Here is a 26,198-nt window from a genome sequence, read left to right as displayed (position 1 = left end):
TCTTATCTCTTGTGAATTATTTCCCCAACAAAGGCAGTAATATGGTTCTAAAATGTTGTGTTCCTGTTTCAGACGATGGCATTCTTGAAGAAGAGGAATTCATACAGACTGCAACTACAGTCAGTTCTATCACAGGCACAATAACTGGAATTGCCTTACCTACAGAAACACCTCACAAGATAGAAGAGACACCAGTTTCTCCTGTGGAACCTCCTGATCTTGAGGTGACTACTCAGAATGATTTTATTGACCTTGGCTCGGGCTCGGGTTTCTCTGGGGATCACCTAGGCCCTGACATCTGGCCTTGGGGGTCAGGAACACCACAAGAAGTCTTGACGGACGATGAGGATGAGGATGATGATGATACACACCAACCTCAGGAAGATCGGAAATCTATAGAAGAACAGCTTGAACGTCCTCACCAAAATGTCCCACCTGAAGATCAATTCTTGGACAGGATTCTTGTGACACAAGACATTCGTACCCATCCTCACTACACAACAACTGACCAAGCCCCAGTTTTTTTGACTATGGAGACTTTGACTGTCGAGCTTTCTATGCAGACCCAAGTAGCCCCTGAACAATATGATGACTATTTTCCAGATGCATCTACCACTATGGGCACACATGTGACCAATCGACCCTTGCTACATGTCTACACTTCAGCAGAAACTCAAGATGTGGATGCATCATACAGTCCTGATACAGTCAGTTCACCTACTGATGCAGACTATACAGAAAGACTTGTTATGGCCACTGTGATCCCACCAAGCACAGCAGTAACTACAAATGAGTATACTACTGCAATAGAGAACAAACAGATCCAGGAGACTGTGAGTGCATCAGTTGTAACGCTGGCCTCCACAACAAAGCCATATGAAATCTCTTCAACCACGCAGTTACCTGTAATCCTAGACATTGATACAGTTTCTGAGGAAGGTTCTACCACTTATTTAGAACCTGTTGATCATCTTGTAACCAAAGGTATCACAGAGTTACCTGCACTCCTATGGACAGAGGTGGAAGGATCAAATGAAGAAGGCAAGATTCTAGATGAGGAGATGGAAAGCATCAAGCTTGTGCCTACGGAAAGCCCAGTGACTGAACTCTCGGAAGAGGATATAGTTGGGGATGAGATCTTGGTCGCAACAACAGCCCCAACAACAATAGCCACTGATGGACCAAGTTTAGATCATTCAGCTTCCCTGTCTCCTGAAAAGGACTCTCCGTTCACTCGGATATCACATTCATCAATAGATGAGGATGAACATGTACCAGAATCAACCACAGAACCTCTACCTACCCAATCATCCACTCATTCGGTTCTTCAAGAGACAACTCCAGAGACTCCAACTGATGCAGTGCACACTTATGTTGCAACAGTTGCAGAGGAGTCTGTTTTATCAGAGAATGTTGACAATGGGCATTCAACTACAATATTTCATTCATCCACAATGTCTGTCATTCAAGATGGTTCAGAACATTTGGAGACTGTTAGTTCCACCACTGTACCATCATTTTATAAACCAACATTCAGACCTACTGACAAGATTAATCCTGAAGAAACTTCAGACAACTCAGTACAAGAACACACAGTAGGGTCAAAATCTGACATCACAGACCTCATCCTACCTACCGAACTAGTGAACTCTGATAGTACTACAATGAAAGTTCATCCTCCAGTTAACCCTAATGTAACAGAATTTGAAGTTTCATTTGACATCTTCCCATTTGATGGACCAAGCCCTGATGAAGATAATGGTAGTGGGTTCGCCCGTGGAACTGACTTGGCAAGTATTGCCTTGCCAGCAAGTCCTGGAAGGGCATTAATAGTGTTTTTCAGCCTCAGGGTCACCAACATGATGTTTTCAGAAGATCTGTTCAACAAGAGCTCTACTGAATACAAGGCTCTTGAGCAGCGATTTCAGGAGCTGGTAAGATATATTTGTCGCATTCATTCTATGATCCTATATTTGGTATTTAGATAAATATAGCCAATTAGCTAGGAATTAAAAGTTATTATGTAATTACCTTGCTCTACTTTATGGGAAGCAAAGCATCAGTAAGAAGGCCTTGAGTCATTAATGACAACTGTCTTTAAACATGTTACTAGGCTGTAGCGACCTTAAGGAACCCAAATGGATGATAGACAGAATGTTTGGGACTGATGTAACCATTCACTTTCATTGCACTTGTCATACAAGGAAAGTGAACGGTGGAAAATCTTTTGTGTTTCATGGAAGTCATCAACGATGACAAATTCATTTTTGGGTAAACTATTCCGTAAAGCACATTCTAAACTTACATACAGGACAACGCCAGTTTAGATTTGTTGATGTTTGTTGTTGTTGTTGTAGAACATTAGGAGAGTTTGTTAGGGGCTTTGCATACTATCCGTTAACTCCATTAACATAGTTGTCTTTATGAACACTGACTAATGAGATAATTGATGGAATTAGAACCTTCAGTCACCTTCTTGATTCTGCCTTGTATTGCTGCTCTCTGGAACACACTTTTAATTCTTCTTTTCAATATATGTCTTTTCTAGCTTGTGCCGTATCTACAATCCAACCTCAGTAATTTCCAGAATTTAGAGATCTTGAACTTCAGGAATGGCAGCATTGTGGTAAACAGCAAGATGAAGTTTGGGAAGCCAGTTCCCAATGGCGTGACAACAGTAGTGTACCTGATCTTAGAGGACTTCTGTAATACCGCGTACCAAACCATGAATCTTGCAATAGACAAGTATTCATTGGATGTTGAATCAGGTACTTCAAAAAACATACATAACACAACATGGAAAACAAACAAATAGTTGTGACATCAGTGCATTTTTTGGCATTGCCTGTGGCCAATAATATTCACTAAACATTATTTGATTCTTTAAAGGATAGATTCCCTTGCATATTAAGCATTTTCTGCCAATTTGAAGTCATTTTTTTAACTTAAAATTACTAGCACCAATCATGACTGGGACTATTAGATACGAATCACAGTTTGTGCACCACTTAAGTTTAATTTGTCTGAGCCTAAGACTATGAGTAACAATAGTCACTTAATTTGTCTGAGCCTAAGAAGACTATGAGCAACAATAGTCACTTAATTTGTCTGAGCCTAAGAAGACTATGAGCAACAATAGTCACTGATATGTTTAATTTGTCTGAGCCTAAGACAACTATGAGCAACAATAGTCACTTACTTTGTTTGAGCCTAAGAAGACTATGAGCAACAATAGTCACTTATATGTTTAATTTGTCTGAGCCTAAGACTATGAGTAACAATAGTCACTTATGTTTAATTTGTCTCAGCCTAAGACTATGAGCAACAATAGTCACTTATATGTTTAATTTGTCTGAGCCTAACTTATGTTTAATTTGTCTGAGCCTAAGACTATGAGTAACAATAGTCACTTATGTTTAATTTGTCTGAGCCTAAGACTATGAGCAACAATAGTCACTTATATGTTTAATTTGTCTGAGCCTAACTTATGTTTAATTTGTCTGAGCCTAAGACTATGAGTAACAATAGTCACTTATGTTTAATTTGTCTGAGCCTAAGACTATGAGTAACAATAGTCACTTATGTTTAATTTGTCTGAGCCTAACTTTTGTTTAATTTGTCTGAGCCTAAGACTATGAGTAACAATAGTCACTTATGTATAATTTGTCTGAGCCTAAGTCTATGATTAACAATAGTCACTTATGTTTAATTGTCTGAGCCTAAGACAATGAGTAACAACAGTCACTTATGTTTAATTTGTCTGAGCCTAAGTCTATGAGTAACAATAGTCACTTATGTTTAATTTGTCTGAGCCTAAGACTATGAGTAACAATAGTCACTTATGTATAATTTGTCTGAGCCTAAGTCTATGAGTAACAATAGTCACTTATGTTTAATTTGTCTGAGCCTAAGACTATGAGTAACAATAGTCACTTATGTTTAATTTGTCTGAGCCTAAGACTATGAGTAACAATAGTCACTTATGTTTAATTTGTCTGAGCCTAAGACTATGAGGAACAATAGTCACTTATATTTAATTTTTCTGAGCCTAATTTATGTTTAATTTGTCTGAGCCTAAGACTATGAGTAACAATAGTCACTTATGTATAATTTATCTGAGCCTAAGACTATGAGTAACAATAGTCACTTATGTTTAATTTGTCTGAGCCTAAGACTATGAGTAGTCTTGAGTTTTGTTTTGTTATTTAGTATAACTGTTTTAGTGAGACTTTGTGACTTATATATGTTACTTATATATGTTACAACATTTCTTCAATTGATACCAGTACTTAAAGGCTACTGAATAATTCTAATTGAATAGGCTTTAAAATGGGCGAAAAAATCTCATAGATTTACCCAGGGACAAAATTATTGGACAGATTTAGGGGTGGGATCTTTTGCTTTTGTCAATATGCAACGACCCAAAACAAGCAAGCAACCAAATTTCAATCCTAGAAACGCCCTAGAATTTTGCCAGCAAGTTTTGATAACTGTGCATTTTACAGATACACCTTGATATTGAGCAGGTTTCTTCTGCAATATAGGACATAGGGTTAGGGTTATTCCAGTCTGGCTTTAGAAAACAGTAGGCCTTGATAGGATGAGTGATAGATGGATTGATTCCATACTGCAGACAGATTAGAGGTGATTTGTTCTAGTGAGACGTGCAGCGCTTAACGCATCAGACAAGTGAGTCATATTTGTTTGTGTCTCTGTGTGTGGGCATGTCAATTCTGTCTGAGCTCCTTTGTCAACACACAGCATCTTTAAAGGCCAAATGCTGAATCCTTCGAATCAGAAAATTAGCTTTGTTTTGACAACACATTAGTAATGCATTGCAGTACATTACAGTTGCATATACAGGTCACATTTCCCAACTGACATCTATACTTCTAACGTCATTGTATATTCCACCTTATACGTTATCCGATAAATAGATGACTTAATGCTCATGTTTTTGCTTAGATATTTTTTGCATTTATTTAAAAATACATTAATCAATTCATGCAAACAAGGACTCAAATACACATCTTCTATTAATTTCTGAATTGGCTGAAATTTCTGAAAATAATCTTTTATTAAATAACATGTCATGTGGTGCGACTCCCTGAAAACCGAATTATATTTATTTATAAATTAATAATTGACAATATTTGAAAAAAAAAAAAGAAACTTATTTTCTGGAAAAATATATTTTATTTTTTGCAAATAATAATAAGATATGCATACACTCGCATATTTTCAAATTTTTAGGACGATATTTTATTGCTTTTTACTTGGTTACACTGCATGACATTCAAAACCATATGAAACCAACATAAATTAAAAAAATACATTTCTAAGAACTGCTTAACCCTTTTTTTATACAAAAATGAAATGTTATTTTTTAGATTTAATTGATTTTTACTTCAGTTTTTTATTTATTTAGTTAATTATTTAATTGCTTCAATTATTAAAAGTATTATAAAAAATATTTAAGTTTATATTTATATTTCATTATATTTCAGCTTTATTATCAAATACTAAAAATGTTTTGAATAGTTTTAGATCAAGCTTTTGTTTTATTTAACAATGTTGTGAACACTGTCTGTGCTGATCCTATTTACATAATTTATAATTCATCACCATTATTGATGTGACTGTATATGTATGAACAATTTGACTTTTTTCTTTCCGGTAGGTGATAAGGCTGATCCGTGTAAATTCCAAGCGTGTAATGAGTTCTCCCAGTGTTTAGTCAACCGCTGGTCAGGCGAGGCAGAGTGCGTTTGCAATGCTGGCTATTTTAGCGTGGACGGGCTGCCATGTCAGAGTATCTGTGACATACAGGAAGACTTCTGCCAGAATGATGGGAAATGTGACATCATACCTGGCAAGGGAGCCATCTGCAGGTGTGTGCTGTGAAAACAACTCTTAAAGGAACACTACAACCAAACAAGAAATTCACTAACCCTCATGTCACTTGTTTTAGGTGTCGAGTTGGTGAAAACTGGTGGTATCGAGGCGAACACTGTGAGGAGTATGTGTCAGAACCACTTGTGGTTGGCATCGCCATCGCCTCGGTTGCAGGGTTCCTCCTCGTGGCGTCAGGCGTGATCTTTTTCCTCGCCAGGACTCTGCGAGACCAGTATGACACGGATGATTCAGAAGACCCTTTACGGTACAAACTGTGCTTACAGCATAACAAACACATTCTTAATGCTCCAAATAAATCATAAGATCATATTTTTGGATGAAATTAAGAGGCTTATGTTTTTCTATTAACTTCGGAACAAGCAGGACTCCTTAGTGGACTACAAATCTGCTAAGAGGATTATTAGTAACAGTTCAATTAATTTGAATGAATTCTATGGTGTTGTAATGCACATTTGAAGCATGAATTGCCATTCAGTCTGTCAGTGCTGTGAATGAATGCTGTAAATATAAGCACTCTGAAATGTGAGTTTGAGGCCCCAAAGAAAAGAAAAAAAGTGTGTTTCCCAACATGTTTAATAGCTTTATAAATATGACATTTGGTTACCTCACCTGGTTGAAAAGGAACAAAATAATCTGTGCTCTGGAATATGCATATGGGGGGCATGGAAATGTTTTATGGCACAAACATAAATAGTTTTTATGGCCTTGATGAACAAATAGGCCGGAACACAAAATATGTTCTCTTTGGTTGTTACGAAAACAAATGCTCTTAGGCAAGTGCAGGTTGGATCAATTATCTTTTTCGAACAAGTTGTTCCTGTCATAAGCTTTGTCGTGAACATTTTATATCCAATACATCATTATGCTGATATGGTGATATGCCAACTTTTTATATCCATCGGCTCTAGATAACATACAGTGTCCCCAAGAAGTATTTGGACACTAAATCCACACTGTATTAGATAACTGTGACTGAATTAGATATGAAACATATGTAAACCATGTTGTGATGAACTAGACCTGGCTTAAAGCATGCACTAAAAATGACCATGGGACCAGTTAATATGACATTCATATGCTTTTAAGTGGGGTTGTCCAAATACTTTTTGGGGTCATTGTATACTGGCTTGTAGTAATGATAATACATATAGTGCATATTATTATTGTTGTTGTTTTTTCTTTTTCTTTCTTTATTTAATAATAAATTAATTATTGCAGCAACTGAAGGAAACAGATGCGAACAGAAAAAAAACACCAGCAACCAAATACACAAACACCCTGCAAATATTCACAACACAACCAAATACAGAAACACACTGCAAATACTCACAACACAACCAAATACAGAAACTCGCTGCAAATACTCACAACACAACCAAATAGAGAAATACCCAGCAAATACTCACAACACAACCAAATACAGAAACACCCTGCAAATACTCACAACACAACCAAATACAGAAACACCCTTCAAATACTCACAACGCAACCAAATACAGAAACGCAGTGCAAATACTCACAACACAACCAAATACAGAAACACCCTTCAAATACTCACAACGCAACCAAATACAGAAATGCAGTGCAAATACTCACAACACAACCAAATACAGAAACACCCTGCAAATACTCACAACACAACCAAATACAGAAATGCACAGCAAAAACTCACAACGCAACCAAATACAGAAACACCCTGCAAATACTCACAACACAACCAAATACAGAAACACCCTTCAAATACTCACAACGCAACCAAATACAGAAACGCAGTGCAAATACTCACAACACAACCAAATAGAGAAATACCCAGCAAATACTCACAACACAACCAAATACAGAAACACCCTGCAAATACTCACAACACAACCAAATACAGAAACACCCTTCAAATACTCACAACGCAAACAAATACAGAAACGCAGTGCAAATACTCACAACACAACCAAATACAGAAACACCCTGCAAATACTCACAACACAACCAAATACAGAAATGCACAGCAAATACTCACAACGCAACCAAATACAGAAAGACCCTGCAAATACTCACAACACAACCAAATACAGAAACACAGTGCAAATACTCACAACACAACCAAATACAGAAACACCCTGCAAATACTCACAACGCAATCAAATACAGAAACACCCTGCAAATACTGACAAAGCAACCAAATAGAGAAACGCAGTGCAAATACTCACAACGCAACCAAATGCAGAAAGACCCTGCAATACTCACAACACAACCAAATACAGAAACACCATTCAAATACTCACAACACAACCAAATACAGAAACACCCTTCAAATACTCCCAACGCAACAAAATACAGAAATGAAGTGCAAATACTCACAACACAACCAAATACATAAACACCCTGCAAATACTCACAACACAACCAAATACAGAAACGCAGTGCAAATACTCACAACACAACCAAATACAGAAACACCCTGCAAATACTCACAACACAACCAAATACAGAAACACACAGCAAATACTCACAACGCAACCAAATACAGAAACACCCTGCAAATACTCAAAACACAACCAAATACAGAAACGCAGTGCAAATACTCACAACACAACCAAATACAGAAACTCGCTGCAAATACTCACAACACAACCAAATACAGAAACACCCTGCAAATACTCACAACACAACCAAATACAGAAACGCACAGCAAATACTCACAATGCAACCAAATACAGAAACACCCTGCAAATAATCACAACACAACCAAATACAGAAACGCAGTGCAAATACTCACAACACAACCAAATACAGAAACACCCTGCAAATACTCACAACACAATCAAATACAGAAACACCCTGCAAATACTCACAACACAACCAAATTCAGAAACACAGTGCAAATACTCACAATGCAATCAAATACAGAAACACCCTGCAAATACTCACAAAGCAACCAAATAGAGAAACGCAGTGCAAATACTCACATTGGCCCTCATTTATCAATCTTGCGTACACCAATTTTCCAGCGTACACCTGGCGTACACCCAAAACCACGGTGACTTTGAGATTTATCAATATGGACGTTGGCGTACCGCACGCTCAAATCCTACACCAGCTCAGGAGGTGGTGTACGCACGTTTTGAGTTAGTGCGAAAATGCGCAGAAAAACAATTCCTAACACCACAAAACGCACTGACAAAGATATGCTATATTATGACCCACTGTAACAACAACAACAACAACAACAACAACAACAACAACAAATAAAGCCCTATTCGCACGGGATAAGTATTATCTGGGGACCTCGTGTGATTTAGAAATTACTCCCCCACATCTGAATTTTGCGTGGCGCATTCGCACGAGATAAACTGTGATTTTACTCGAATTTACTGACTTATCTCCCGGATATGATGTTACTTGAAAATGTTTTTTCGTTATATAGCTGTATGAAATTATAAACAGTCGTATAGATATAATTTTGATTGTTTTAGTAATACAAATAATTTCGTATAATAACAATATACGACGGAAGATTCAGTTTCAAAGCTAATGTAAAAGTGCCCATTTAAGCGAGTTGTCATTGTACTGTTCTGTTTTTGTGTTTTTCATTAAGAATAATATTAAACACACCATTCAAGCAATTAGGCTACTCCCAAATTGTGCTCATTCTAAAGTGAAAGTAGTAGTCTATAATCCGCGCGGCCGCACGGGAAGTCATAACGGTGCGCATTATATGCAGCCTATAGCTCCATTCTTCGTGAAAGATAAAGATAGAAATGCGCACAGGACACAAAAACCTTGCAAAAATTATATACGATCCGCCTAATCCCGGCCAAATAGATGCCGATTCGCACAGGACTAATATTATCACAGGACCTCGGTGTTCGGCGAAATATGGTAGGTCATTTGCGGGGGAATTTTTACTTTACATATTACAGACATGGCCGATTTGCACGGGATTAAGATCACAGACGTTCTCTGCAATTATTACAAATCACCAGAGCTCCCCACATCCCGTGCGAATAGGGAAGTAATTATAAACTTAAGTGTTTATTTTTGTGCAACATGGACTTCAATGTTTAATTTGTGTGACTTTACCAAAGCATTTGATATGTATTCCTCCAGTTGCGAGCCTGTGCGCTTTACCTGACGTTGGTTAGGCCCGGTTAGCTGCGCACGGACTGGAACTGAACATAATTCAGACTGACAAAATAATAAAAATGACATTCTTCTTCTTTTAAATAATAATAAAATAAATAATAATAATAACGAAATTCTTCTTCTAAATAACAATAAGCGTCATTAATAATACAAATCATAATAATAATAAGAATCTAACAAATTGTCATGCAATTATATTAATGTGAATGAATGGTACTCCACATCACATCATCATCACTATTGTACACCCGAATACATGTGATGTGATACGAAATTAAATGCATATTATTTCAAAACACGTGCTGTAAAATAATTAATTGTGATAGGTAATTTCTCATCCAAAAAGCTATTTAAACTGGATTTCCACCGTACACCTTTTTGTGGGCGCCTTTAATCCCACTCTTTAAACTCCCAAATAAAACAAAACTTTTTTTTTCCACTTCCCTGGTGATGGTCTCGATCTCCACGTCAGAGAAGTTTCGCTTCATTGCCGTCTTCCGAGTGTCCATGGCGTAAAATGAGGGCGTGGGGGAGGCATGAGACTTGAATATATAGGGGCGTGTTATTCTAATGACGATCGTTTTCAGCACGGCATTTATCAAGGGCAGGTTTTGCGTACGCCTGGATTTCAGAGGTGCGCACAGCTTCATAAATCAGGCGGTGAGAGGAGTGTAAGCATAATCTTACGCCAACATATACGCCCGTTTCTACGCAAGATTGATAAATGAGGGCCAATGCAACCAAATACAGAAACACCCTGCAAATACTCACAACGCAACCAAATGCAGAAAGACCCTACAAATACTCACAACACAACCAAATACAGAAACACAGTGCAAATACTCACAACACAATCAAATACAGAAACACAGTGCAAATACTCACAATGCAATCAAATACAGAAACACCCTGCAAATACTCACAACGGAACCAAATACAGAAAACTCACTGCTAAATTGTAGCTAAATACAGAAATAAGTAAATAAAGTGGAACCACTGACTCATAATAAATCAAAATGAGAGCCAAAACTACTACAACCCCAAATCAGAAAAAGTTGGGACAGTATGGAAAACGCAAATAAAAAAAAAAGAAGTGATTTCTACATTTACTTTGACTTGTATTTCATTGCAGACAATATGAACACAAAATATTTCATGTTTTGTCTGGTCAACTTCATGTCATTTGTAAATATGCATCCTTTCCTGTCATTCAGACCTGCAACACATTTAAAAAAAAGTTGGGACAGTAAAGCATTTACCACTTTGTAATATTGCCATTCCTTTTCACAACACTTAAAAGACGTTTAGGGACTGAAGACACCAAGTGATGAAGTGTTTCAGGTGTAATTTTGTCCCATTCTTCCTGCAAACAAGTCTTAAGGTGGGCAACAGTACGGGGTCTTTGTTGTCGCATTTTGCGCTTCAAAATGCGCCACACATTCTCTATTGGAGACAGGTCGGGACTGCAGGCAGGCCAGTCAAGTACCTGTACCCTCTTCCTCCGCAGCCAGGACTTTGTAATGTGTGCAGAATGTGGTTTTGCGTTGTCTTGTTGAAATATGCATGGACGTCCCTGGAAAAGATGTCTTCTTGAAGGCAGCATATTATGCTCCAAAATCTCTATGTACTTTTCAGCATTAATGGTGCCTTCACAGAAGTGCAAGTTACCTTTGCCAAGGGCACTGACACAACCCCATACCATGACAGACCCTGGCTTTTGGACTTGTTGCTGGTAACAGTCTGGAAGATCCTTTTCTTATTTGGTCCGGAGCACACGGCATCCATTCCTCCCAAAAAATACCTCAAATACTGATTCATCTGACCACAGTACACGTTTCCACTGTGTGATGGTCCATCCCAGATGCCTCCGAGCCCAGAGAAGTCGACGGCGCTTCTGGACACTGTTAACATAGGGCTTCCTTTTGGCACAGTAGAGTTTTAACTGGCATTTGTGGATGTAACTACGTATTGTGGTACTTGACAAAGGTTTGCCAAAGTAGTCCTGAGCCCATGTGGTGATATTGCTTATAGATGAATGACGATTCTTGATGCAGTGCCGCCTGAGGGATCGGAGATCACGGTTGTTCAGCTTAGGCTTGCGCCCTTGTCCTTTACGCACTTAAATTCCTCCAGATTCCTTGAATCTTTTAATTATGTTATGCACTGTTGAATGTGAAATATCCAAATCTCTTCCTATCTTTCTTTGAGGAACATTGTTTTTAAACATTTCAATAATTTTCTCACGTATTTGTTGGCAAACTGGCGATCCTCGGCCCATCTTTGCTCCTAAAGGATTAGACCTTTCTAGGATGCTGCTTTTGTACCAAATCATAATTACAATCACCTGTTGACATCACCTGTTTCAAATCACATTATTATTTAACCATTTTACCTCATTACTAGCCCTAAATTGCTCCTGTCCCAACATTTTTGAAATGTGTTGCAGGTCTGAATGACAGGAAAGGATGCATATTTACAAATGACATGAAGTTGACCAGACAAAACATGAAATATTTTGTGTTCATATTGTCTGCAATGAAATACAAGTCAAAGTAAATTTAGAAATCACTTCTTCTTTTTTTTTGCATTTTCCATACTGTCCCAACTATTTCTGATTTGGGGTTGTAATAATAACAATTATAATAATGTTATTATGAACATTATGAATATTATTAATATAAAATTTTATACATTTATTTATTTATTTATTAAAACAATTAATTTATCACTTTGTCTGTAAACATAAACACTGCAGATTTGCTTCACCAACACCAGGATAAATCTTGGCAGACATAAGATGACGCAATGTCTCTGCAGGGGATCTATCAGTGATCCTGATCAACAGGTTATAGAGGAATGAATGCCAGGACAGTAGAACATTGAGCCGTTCTCACTCAGGCCGAGATAATCCACTCACTTTTTCCGTGGCTCCACTATCTGACCTTTGGGCAGACATAAATAGGTGGGACGATCTCCTACTTTTACAAGCCCACAGCAAGGGCATCCTCGGCTCCAGATACAAACCGTTGGAGTTATTGCACAATTTTGCATATCCACAAAGTTTTTTTTATTAGTTTATTTAATTATTAATTTAATTTATTGACACACACTATATTGGCAAGAGTTTTAGGGCACCCCTCCAAATCATTGAATTCAGGTGTTCTAATCACTTCCATGGCCAAATGTCAATAAAATCAAGAACCTAGGCATGCAGACTGCTTCTACAAACTTTTGTGAAAGAATGGGTCGCTCTCAGGAGCTCAGTGAATTCAAGCGTGGTACCGTGATAGGTTGCCACCTGTGCATTAAGTCCATTCGTAAAATTTCCTCACTACTAAATACTCCACGGTCAACTGTTAGTGGTATTATAACAAATTGGAAACAATTGGGAACAACAGAAACTCAGCCACGAAGTGGTAGGCCACGTAAAAATCCCAGAGCGGGGTCAGCGCATGCTAAGGCGCACAGAAGTCTCTAACTTTCTGCAGAGTCAATAGCTACGGACCTCCAAACTTCATGTGGCCTTCAGATGAGCTCAAGAACAGTGTGTAGAGAGCTTCATGAAATGGGTTTCCATGGATGAGAAGCTGCATCTAAGTCATCATCAAGTGCAATGCAAAGCGTCAGATGCAGTGGTGTAAAGCACACCGCTACTGGACTCAAGAGCAGTGGAGACGTGTTCTCTGGAGTGACCAATCACGCTTCTCTGTCTGACAATCTGATGGACGAGTCTGGGTTTGGCGGTTGAGGAACTTGACTGGCCTGCACAGAGTCCTGACCTCAACCCGATAGAACACCTTTGGGATGAATTAGAGTGGACACTGCGAGCCAGGCCTTCTCGTCCAACATCAGTGCCTGACCTCACAAATGCACTTCTAGAAGAATGGTCAAAAATTCCCATAAACACACTCCTAAACCTTGTGGAAAGCCTTCCCAAAAGAGTTGAAGCTGTTATAGCTGCAAATGGTGGGCCAACTCCATATTAAACCCTACAGATTAAGAATGGGATATCATTAAAATTCATGTGCATGTAAAGGCAGGCGTCACAAAACTTTTGGCAATATAGTGTATGTAGTATGACATTATACAGAAAGACAGGAACATGTTTTGGATCAGATTCAAACCAGTGTTTCCCAAATTAGCATCAAGGTTGTTTCTTTTTTCTGATACATTGATGTTGTTATTTATAATCTGACTTTTTTTTGCCTGACATTTCGACAGATATGCAGAGAATGTGCCATCTTTGGAAAGAGCTACTAAGTACAATCCCATGTTTGAAAGCGAAGCAACTGCGGGCTACAATCAGTACTACCGCCGTTACCCATATACCGCTGGGCACAGCACCGGCAGCGCTGAGATCTCCACGGACTTCAGCAGCGATGAAATACGACACATTTATGAGAACTGTGAACTTACGAAAGAGGTATTGTAATAATGCATTTGTGTGCATGTTAATAGACCTTAGAAGATGCCGTATTTCATTTAACAAAGTTTTGTGGGATGGATTTGACAGCTCACATGACCGTCCAGTTAACAAATAATAAAAAATACATCTTTACGACATAAAAGTCAACTTTTGAAGGTCATATGCGTCACAGCAATGTAGCAAGAGTTTTGTCAAAACTAAGCTAATAAAAGTGCAATTTAATTGATAATGAATTGAATTGATACAAAACAACTATTTTACGAGGGGGTGATTTCATACAAATTTGTACGGAATTTATACAAAATTGCCACCTTGTAAAAATGAAGAGATGGGATGGAAGTACAGCTCACATGATGTGTTATATTGAATCTGGTAGTTGTTTGTTCAGTTGACGAATAATTAAAAATACATCTTTCCTAATTTGTTGTAAAAACTAAGCTAATAAAATTTAGAAATTTGAGGTGAAGAAAATGAGGTGACAATTCAACACTATCTCACGACCAATTCGTACGTATTTGAATGAGATGGCTAAGTCGTACAAATTCGTATAGCCTCACTCATATGAATTTGTACGATTTGTCTGAACCGCAGTGATGAGTAGGTTTATGGGTGGGGTTAGGGTTAATCATACGAATTGGGCAACTCGTCAAATACGTACGATTTAGCAAAAATCCTACAAATTCGTAAGAGTGAGGTTGTACTAATTTGTACGAATTAGACAATTGCCAATTGCCGTGAGATCGGGGTTGGACAATTTCGTATGAATTTGCACAAATCACGAATTCATATGAAATTTCCACCTCATAAAATAGTAACTTTTGTTTTAAATTACGATTTTTAGAACAAGAAAGCATGTTCCACCACTAAACCTAACCATCAAGAGTATCATACATGAGATTGCACAAATTAACTCAAAATTGTATTAAAATAAAATAGTTATGAATTGCCATAAGAGTCTGTTGATAAAATCAGGCGCTCATGGTACGCATTGTGTACACAGCTGTTCAGCTGTGTGCATTTATGCAAGTGGTCTGCAGAATTACTTAAAGTTTTAATAGCGTTCACCATGCCACATGTTTGCATAGAATATTCCTCAAAAATATTCCTAAAAACACTCCATGTCCTTCAACTAAAGCACTGTTCCCTGTAGCAATGAAACTGTCAAAGTTTGTGTGACTGATATATTCACATTGGAGAATATCCTGGCAACATTGAACAATGGAGAATGGACAAGCATGTCCTCTTTGGAAAACAATACTTGATGGGTAGATAAATCATATTTCTTATGTAACAGTCAGAACTGAAGGCACTAAACAGTTTTAGAGGAAGAATGTATTTTATTCACTAACACCTGCAATTCAGTTTAACAATAAAACATTTAGTGGAGTGTTAATGGGTGCAGAACTACTACTTTTTTTTTTTAATTATCATAGTTATGTAATTATATACCAAAATAGTGTAAAATAACAATATTTCTATGATGGAGTGTCGTAGTTTAAGATTAAAAGTCTAAAACAAGGTTTTGTGGGATGGAAGTACAGCTCACATGATGTGTTATATTGTATCTGGTTGTTGATTGTTAAGTTGACGAATAATAAAAAATACATCTTTCCGAAATTAAAAGTCAACAAAAAGTCATGTGAAACAGCAATGCTGCAAAAGTTTTGTCAAAACTAAGCTAATAATAGTGCAATAAATTGAAATGATTATGAATTGAATTGATAAGAAAACATAACTATTTTATGAACTGGTGATTTCGTATGAATTCGTAAAAAATGTTTTGTAAAATGTAACTACCTGTAGTTTTATGATGGAGTTTCACATTTTAAGATTGAAAGTCTGGAAAAATGAAGAGATGGGATGGAAGTACAGCTCACATGATATGTTATGAATCTGGTTGATGATCGTTCAGTTGACGAATAATTAAAAATACATATTTCCGACATTAAAAAAAATCAACAAAAAGTCATGCGAAACACAGCAATGCTGCAAAAATGTAGACAAAACTAAGCTCATAAATGTGCAATAAATTTAATTGATTATGAATTGAATTGATAAGAAACGTAACTATTTTACGAGGTGGCAATTTTGTATGAATTCGTACAAATTGTTTGTAAAATGTAACTCGTTTTATGACGGAGTTTCACATTTGGGATGGATGGAATGGGATGGAGATGGAGATGGGATGGAAGTACAGCTCACATGATGTGTATTGAATCTGGTTGTTAATCTTTAAGTTGATGAATAAATAAAAATACATCTTTCCGACATAAAAAAAATTAACAATTAGTCATGCAAAACGGTGATACTGCAATATTTTGTCAAAAGTAAGCTAATAATTGTGCAATATATTGAATTGATTATGAATTGAATTGATAAGAAAAAATAACTATTTTACGAGGTGGCGATTTTGTATGAATTTGTATGAAGTTATTTGTAAATTGTAACAATATATTTATGAATGGGTTTTATCAGAAATGGAACAAGAGTGAATAATTAAAATGTATAAATAAAAATGTTTGAATGTGTGCCAAAATTCATTTTTAAATGCATCTAAAAAGTTTCCAAACTGTGATGCAAAAAAATCTATAACTAGTGCTGTCAAATCGATTAATCACGATTATTCGCATCTAACATAAACGTTTTTGTTTAACTTTAAACCAAGAGCAAAGGTAAAACACATAATCTCATGAAGGGTTTCTTTAATTACAGCCCCTTTTACATCCCAGCAATTGATTTATATTCAATTTTATTCAATTTGATTAATCGCGATTAATCGCTTTGACAGCACTAGTTTAAACGTATTAGTTTGACTAAAAATCAATTGCTGAGACGTAAAAGTGCCTGTAATTAAAGAAACCCTTCATGAGATTATGTCTCACCTTTGCTCTTGGTTTAAAGTGGTCTAGACGTCTAGAAGTGAAAGGAGGACTGGGGCAAAGAGGTCAGCTCCTTTTGTTATATAACTGTCTATCTTCTTCGCCCTCTCTTTCACCTTCCCGCTCTCATGACAGGAAATCCAGGACCGTATTCGAATTATCGAGCTGTATGCCAAGGACCGCCAGTTTGCAGATTTTGTCCGACAGCACCAAGGGTAAGTGTTTGTACAAACACAAACCCGTGATAATAGACCCAATACACGTGCACCATCAGAATGTTCTGGTTTCCATATAACTTAAGCTCAACCGAAAGCATATGTGAAATGTTGTTGATGACCACAGAAAATATTTTGGCTTGTCCTTCAGTTTGTAAAAATTAGCAAAAAATGCATTTACAGTCGCAATGAAATCTATAGGGCAAGACATTCACAGGGATAAACAATTTACATTTTTAAATAACATTTCTGTATGCAAGAATTCTGTTTTAACAACAATACGAGCTGCATGCTTCTTGCCCCATAGACTTCCATTGTAAGTACATTGCTATAAACACAATTTTTGTTTGTTTTAAAAGCTGAGGAACAAGTCAGAACTACTTTGCGTGGTAATCGACTGCATAGGCTATCACATATGCTGTGTTAACTTGTTTTGAACCCAGAACTTTTCTTTAACATGCACTGTGGCGACCAGTAAGAGGCCCGGGCCAAATAACAGACTGCAAAACCACTAAATGCATCACTTACTGGAAAGCGAACTTCCCTTGTCCTTCAGTAAAGCATGACCTCAGCAGCACATAAACGTAAATCAATAAATTCTATAGAACTGGGGACAGCAACCTTAGGCACACGTGCCAGTGATGGAGGAGAAACACTGGCATGCGGGCAAAAATAGCAAAAGAGATTAAAATTATATATAGATATTAATATTAATGCTGTTTATTTAAGGAATGGGTAAATTGCTTCTGCTTGCCAAACAGCCTCTTGCAGTAATACCTCAGCCTGTTTTATTCAGTTATGAGCTCTATTGGAAGCCAAACACAAGAGTGATGAAATGAAAGCACTGCGCGCTTAGGCTGGATGGTGCAGATTGATCTGCTGTTCCCGATGCACATTGCTAAAAGATTTATTTAATAGAACAGGAAAATTGGGTAAAAATAGTTATTGAGTTATCTATCTATCTATCTATCTATCTATCTATCTATCTATCTATCTATCTATCTATCTATCTATCTATCTATCTATCTATCTATCTATCTATCTATCTATCTATCTATCTATCTATCTATCTATCTATCTATCTATCTATCTATCTATCTATCTGTCTGTCTGTCTGTCTGTCTGTCTGTCTGTCTGTCTGTCTATCTATCTATCTATCTCTCAGTCTATCTATCTGTTTATCTCTCAGTCTATCCATCTGTTTATCTGTCTATCCGTCTTTCTCTCATCTATCAATCCGTCTTTCCGTCTGTCTCTCAGTCTATCCATCTGTCTATCCGTCTATCTCTCAGTCTATCCATCTGTCTATCTGTCCACCTGTCCTCCATCTGTCTGTCTGTCTATCCAAACACACTTAAACTAGCCGATCAAGGAAACTAACTAACGAAAATATCAAAATGGCACATCATGTCAAAAAATTTGCCTGAAAAGAATTCTAAATTATTATAAATAGAATTGCTACATGTATGACACATAGTGCTGAAAAGTCACAACAATGATTATTGACCCAATCATATAATAGTCAAATATATTAAGGGAGTTTTAAAGACTCAAAACTGGTGCCCTTGCTCAGATCCAAAAGCCATATTTAATACTAAACTGAACAATTATTTTCATACCTTTGAAGAGCAGAGATTTGTTTCTTTTGTATCTTGAAGTATGTCTTTTTTCGAGACAGTCCATTTCTGGATATGAATTAAACTCTTTGTGCACTGGTAGTTAATACGTCTTCAAAAGAGCTCAATGTTCTGAGCTACAATGGCATGGCAAGACAAATCCAGACAGCAGGCCCGTTCGTGGGTGTTCTACCTGTGCCAGGTGCCGTATAGAGTTCCAGACAGGTGGAGTGAACCAGACTGAAAAATGAACGCTGGGGTTGAGTAATGGTTAACTGTCATACCAGCTGCAAGCACAGGACAGATCGCTCACTGTAGTTTGGAGCCAAGCCACACACACTCAGGCTATGTACCAAAACCTAGTAAGCTTCCTACGTAGGAGGGAGGCCTTTTAGGTCTTTGTAGGTGACTTTCCGACTAGGAGGCTATTCTAAATGGTTGGCAACTTGCCGTCCTTTGATTGAGACGTTAAACCGAGGTCCTGACTCTCTGTGGTCATTAAAAATCCCAGGATGTCCTTCGATAAAGAGTAAGGGTGTAACCCCGGCATCCTGGCCAAATTTGTCCATTGGCCCCTGTCCATCATGGCGTCCTAATCATCCCCATATATATATATATATATATATATATATATATATATATATATATATATATATATATATATATATATATATATATATATATATATATATATATATATATATATATATATATATATATATATATATATATATATATATATATATATATATATACACTGTATGTATATATATATATATATATACTGTATGTATATATATATATACTGTATGTATATATATATATACAATTGGCTTCATCACTCTTGTGGTGGGCATTCTGGCGCAATATGGCTGCCGTCGCAGCATCCAGGTGGATGCCGCACATTGGTGGTGGTTGAGGAGATTCCCCCCTTCTATCTAAAGCGATTTGAGTGCCTGGAAAAGCGCTATATAAAAAGTAACAAATAAAAAAAAAAAAAAGATTATAACTTAAATTTGCTGTATTCTTATTGCCAAAATTCTGTCGCAGCAATAAAAAATAAAAAGGCTATTTGCACTAAGTGCAAATAGCGATATATGCTATTTGCACTGTGTAAATAGCAACTAGATTATATTTATTTAAGTGAAAATAACATATTTTCTTAGCGATAGACGATTTTTACACTAAGTGAAATAGCATGAAACTAGTTATATTTTCTATTTACACCATATAAAAGTAGAAGTTCTTTGCAATGGAAATAGTAATTACATGCAATTTATACTTTATATTGACAGATACATACTATTTGCACCTCAATATTGTTGTACATTAATAAGATGCAATAATAACAGAGTGTAAATTATTATATTTATTAAAATTATTAAATGGATGCCGTCTTAATGGGACAATAAAAGCCCTCCCTACACCTTAACACTAACCCTACCCAATAAATGCTTTTATTATAATTAAACATTTCATTAGGCACTTGATTTCCACATTTAGAACATTTTCTTATTTTTTATTGAAAGTAAATGCCTTTCCGATGTGATGTGATGAAAAAAGGAATAAGAGCGAGCTCTGCAAAAGGCGGATTCGAACCCCATTTAAGACATTATATGAGTGTTTTTTTGGTAACACTTTACAATAAGGTTTCATTAGTTAACATTAGTATTAACTAACATGAACTAACCATGAGCAATACATTTGTTACTGTATTTGTTTATCTTTTTTTACGTTAGTTAATACAAATCCAGCTGTTCATGGTTTGTTCATGTTAGTTCACAGTGCATTAACTGATGTTAACAAGATTTTAATAAAGTATTAGTAAATGTTGAAATTAACATTAACAAAGATTAATAAATGCTTTATAAGGGCAGTTCATTATTAGATCATTACTAATGTAGTTAACTGATGTTAATTAATGAACCTTATTGTAAAGTGTTACCGTTTTTTGTTTTTTTATCTTGTTTGGCCCAACCAGGCATTGTTAGGCGGAGCTAGTGTGAATAGCACTTGCCAACAAGGCACGCTATTTGCATGTGGTGTGAATAGACTCTCCGAAATAAAAAATAGATGGCAATTAGTACTCCGTATTTGTGTGTGCTGTGTATTTCTAAGCTAGCATCATTTTAACACTTGATTGTACTATCTTCTATGTGCTTCACTTGCGGAACTTTCAAAATGGGCCCTTAGAAGGTTCCATTTACTGGAACTGCCTCTTTGGAATGGATCCATTTACGTATGCTGCCTATTTAGGTTGTAAACAGCAAGGCAGCTTGCTAAGTTTTGGAACACTGTTTGATAAACAAGACCAACACATGGAAACACAAGTATACACATGGCTGGACTTACCATTGGGCTTGACTGGCCCACCCAGTAGGGGGTGTCCCTCCGTTACCTGTTTTTACGTTTGTTTGATTTGTTCAGTTATATGACAGTCAGAAAATATTTTCTACATTTCCACTGTCTGGCCAGTGCGAGCGAGGTTTACAAATAGGGCTAATAGCCTCAGACTGCAAGCTTCGAGGCCATAATTAAACGGCGTAAACTGATATTTATCATTATTTCACAAATAGATAAACACATGTTGAATCGCAGATCTGCTCCACTGTGATCACATGGCTACTTTATACAGCTTCATTAAGGCTTTTAGCCCCAACGTGTGCATATTTAGAAAGATCTTGATAAATTATAATTATGTCCTCGTTTCTTTACAGAGAATGATCATTTCTATTAATTTTCTACTAAATCGTGCGACCTGAAAAGTTTTGAGCGCTCTCTCCCTTCTCATTGCCATCATACTATATTGGCAGAAATGTCATCAAAATGAGTAAAAAAGTCCCTGTTTTTTTATTTATAACATAAGCCTATGACATATGAGGTATCACATAGGCAAGGGCTATTTTTCCGAACATCTGCACTATCGCAAATGTGACATTGATTTTATACAACAGTTCAATAAACCACAAGTTTCTGAGTAACTTTCATAGACACATTCTCTTTTTGCTCTGTCAAAGAACAAACTGCAGAACAACCGCTGCGCCTCAGAGCAACACAGTGTTTAGTTCCTCAAAAGAATCAGCGTATTTGAACGAATCAGATGAGTAGCTAAATGATTGAATTACACTACTCATTCATAAATACAGTTGTTTATTTAGTTAAATGAATTAGCGTTTTTTGAAAGAATCAGTTGAATGAAGGATTCAACTCACTCATTAAGACTTGCCGTGGTGTCGGTTTTAGTTTCATAGTTAAAAGGTACACTATTATTTCAATAATTTAATATTTATATATTAAAATGTTCCATTTAAAACATTAATCTCTTAACAAAATGTATGAAATTATAATTTGCTGTGTAAATCCATATATGTCATGTCTGAGACATTAAACAGTATATGTAAATCCAAAGATGGAATTTATTGATACAGACTTCATTTTATTGGTAATAATAGCCACACACAGTGTCATTGTTAGGGGCCCCAAGCACCGAAGGTGAAATCATTGACGTTCTTCTTCCGCTCTGGAAGTCTATGGCAGCCCATAGAACCGCTTAAAGTTGTGAAATTTGGCACACTCATAGAGGACAGTTTGAACTGTCACCAAAGCAAATTTGGAGTCACTAACTCAATTCCTCTAGCACCACCAACTGTCCAAAGTTTCACTCATGTTTATGCTAATAACTTATTAACCATAAGGGCTAAAAATATTTTTTTCCTCTGATTCCTTGGCTCAAGACTAAGTAGTTTCGATCATTAATCATATGATGTAATTTTCCATCATGAAAATGTTTCAACCATTTTGAATTTACCCGAAAAAAAACTATTTTATTGGACTCCTCCTAGGCCGTTGCTCTGATATTCAGACCATGCCAACAAAAAGTTATGGAATTCAGGGTGATTTGTCCAACCGTTCTCAAATAACGTGCAATCGAATTTTACGAAGCATTTGCGAAAATAGATGTAAAGCTCTATGCCCGCAACGTTTTATCATATTCAGACCAAACTTGGTACATGTCATCATAAGCATTACCTGAGGCTACATGTTGTGTTTCGCCACAGCACCACCTACTGGTCTGGAGATACAACATTTTTTATATTTTTGCCTGCAACTTCTTACCCAAAATTCATATAAGTGGTCTCGTTAGATTCGGGGCGGCATGCCGAAACGAATGATATCCAATTTCATGATGGCCATTTTGGGCATCAGCCATTTAGAATTTTGTAATAAAATGCTGTATTTTATGAACAAATTAGTGTATTGTTACAAAACTTTGTATGGGTAATCAGCATGATGCCGTGGAAAAATCAAATATTTACATGCTTATAACTTTGTATGTGGTTGACTTATTTTCTCCTTAGATTCCTGAATCCGAGTCTAACGATACCAAACATGCTAGGTTTCGCCTTATGGTTTATTTGTGATTTAGCTTTTAAACAACTTTGGCGAATATATTCAAAACCGTTAGTCCAATCAAGATGAAACCACCGTAGGATGGCCAAATTAATATAATTAATTCAAATAAAAAAAAATTCAATCAAATTCAGGTGTGGGTCATTTTTTATATGCTCAGAAATACAAATGTCTATAACACCTAAACGAAATGAGATATTTACTCCAAATTTGACGAGCTTATGTATGGGGGCACTCCGAGGACACACACACAAAAAGCAGTGGGACTGTGCCACTTGGTGGCGCTATAATTAAACAAAACATGAAATTGGCTCTAACTACAGTACCGTTGGTCTGATTCACTTCAAAATTGACATGCAGTGTCTTTGTCTTAGTTGCTGTCATAGTCTATTATGACATTGGTGTGCCTTAAAAAACATGGCTGTAATTTTAAAAACAAAATGACAAAAAGATTCAAAGCTGCAATGGTTTTGCATATTGTTATATGCAATGGTTTCGCACAGGCATATCGTTACGAAACTCAGTATGTGTCTTCGGCACCATGCCCTGAAGGTACTCAAAAAGTTACATTTTTGTGTAGTTTATGCCCCATAATGATGTTGAGGTCATTTGTAGCGTAGGTAGTACCCGAACATAAACTCAAGCCCTCAAGTCCTCCCCCGAGTATATACACATATATATAAATGTAAAATAGATCATATAATACATGTCTGAAAGCAAACCATGAACATTCTTTGGTTCTTAGACTCAACCCTGGCAGAAAAGCTTCCGTTCTGAGTTCATTTCAAGCCGTCAGTCAAGACAATAATAGTTGATGTACTTATTGATTCAGTATGAAGGCATGAAAAACTGTCACTGTAATGAATAAGTTGAATTGCATGTTGTTCATTTGTGTACTTTTTATGTTGTATGTCTTCATTATAGGGCACTTGATGCAAGACGGGAGAGCTCTTCTAATTAGAGTTTCAAACTGCTAAACCCAAGGTACTGTACTTGAAATTCTTCTCTTTTTCAAATTTTGACAGCCTTACACATTATAAAACCTTTTTTCTTTGACACAGCACCAATAGACATTGTACTTTCTCAACAGACACTTGCCTTTTTTCTTGAATGCAAGAGAGGTCTTCTTCTGCCATGGTGGACTTTGCAGGAAGATAGTTTGTGAAGAAAGTAAATGGACAAAAGATTTGATTCGAAGTGTGAAGTGTGCAGCCATCATAATGATGGATGGACAGGTTGTGATCTAATGTAGAAAAGCAATGTATTTGTGATTATGTTTACTGTTTTTACCAATGGGCTGATTTATTACTGCAATGTCAAAGCCATATTTATGAACACGTTAGTGACGCATACAGTATCCGTGTCATGTGACTACACCAGATAACATACGTCCAGGCATCATGTCGGTTCCTCTCTTTTGTAATGGAAAGCCTGTATTTCTTTCTTATGGTTTTTCATTTGTCAGTGCCTTTACTTTGATTCTTACTCTTCGTTTTTATTTGCAATGTGAGACATAATTCCTTGTGTCTTGAAACACGGACTGACTGAAGAGAGAACGTTTGCAATAGCTATACTAATGAATACAAAAAAAAAGAGTAGTTCCATATTTATGTTTGCAACTTAAACATGTAACGTTTTTGGCCCTCGTGGCTATTTTTTTTTGCAAAGACACTGCTTACTGACTAAGGATTTGCATTATACATAATTGATTTCAACTTTAGTGATGTGATTTGTGTTTAGTGACTCTCCTGCAGTGGTTAATTTTTCTACTTTTGTAAAACACTTGCCACACACACAAGTGTATTAAATGTATTTATTCTAAATGTTAAAGTCCATTATCACAGAAGATTGTTCTATATATGTATATTTTTAATTTTATTTATTTCCACAATGATTTTCATGGTGGTCACAGCACAAGTTCTATTTTTCGAATAAAGAATAGTGCACAACAATTTGATTTATTGTTTGATTTACAATTTAGATTTTATTTCATTTTTATTTTTATTTCAAACTGTAAACAATTTACTTTCTGTACGCACCAGAAATTACTTGTACTAGCAACATCAGCTGTGTGTTTTAGATGCTTTAATTCTTTGTCAGATTAACCTCTACATTATGTCCAGGTCTTTAAGATAACATTTGCGTCTTTGGAAAGATGCCTACCTCTTGTTAGGTGTCTGCCAAAAGCTTACTCAATGACAAGTGGCCTTAAATGCACTTGGAGTGGCTATTAACCAATTTGTCATTTAGCTGATACTTTTATCCAAAGCAATAAGTCCAAAGTCTTCTTTTGAAGCAGTCTTAACCTCAGGCGGCACAACCACCCAGCCAGCACAGTCATGTGGGGCCCATATGGGCGTCACCTGGGCTGTCTAACTGGGGCCCAGCTAGTTTTGTCCTCAGTTTCCATGTAGGCCCCACATGGGGTAGCCCAGATGAACTGAACACTGCTCAGTGTGTACACTACAGGCTGTTAAATGTAACTGAATCAGTGTTGGAGTTAATGAGATAATTAAGTGATTAATAGAGTAAAGACTGAATATTACTGAAGACTCCTGATGATAACAAGCAGAATCACTGAAGGACAGAGAAACAC

At 36.6% G+C, this 26,198-nt stretch overlaps 1 protein-coding gene across 1 annotated transcript in view; it reads left to right on the top strand.

The window, feature by feature from the left end:
• The window catches only part of impg2b (interphotoreceptor matrix proteoglycan 2b), a 31,758-nt gene extending 6,209 nt beyond the window's left edge, over positions 1-25,549 (top strand). The window contains exons 8-15 of the mRNA XM_079807504.1: positions 73-1,934; positions 2,549-2,768; positions 5,681-5,891; positions 5,972-6,160; positions 14,278-14,479; positions 17,497-17,576; positions 24,527-24,586; positions 24,693-25,549. Of these exons, the coding sequence (XP_079663630.1) occupies positions 73-1,934; positions 2,549-2,768; positions 5,681-5,891; positions 5,972-6,160; positions 14,278-14,479; positions 17,497-17,576; positions 24,527-24,563 (2,801 nt within the window). The 3' untranslated portion in view covers positions 24,564-24,586; positions 24,693-25,549. The remainder of the gene's footprint in view (positions 1-72; positions 1,935-2,548; positions 2,769-5,680; positions 5,892-5,971; positions 6,161-14,277; positions 14,480-17,496; positions 17,577-24,526; positions 24,587-24,692) is intronic.
• The last annotated feature ends 649 nt before the right edge of the window (positions 25,550-26,198 follow it).

This window comes from Gobio gobio (assembly GCF_949357685.1).
Source record: "Gobio gobio genome assembly, chromosome: 24".
Classification (NCBI taxonomy): Eukaryota; Metazoa; Chordata; class Actinopteri; order Cypriniformes; family Gobionidae; genus Gobio; species Gobio gobio.
The sequence above is the reverse complement of the archived record's forward strand: the minus strand, read 5'-3'. Positions and strand labels throughout refer to the sequence as shown.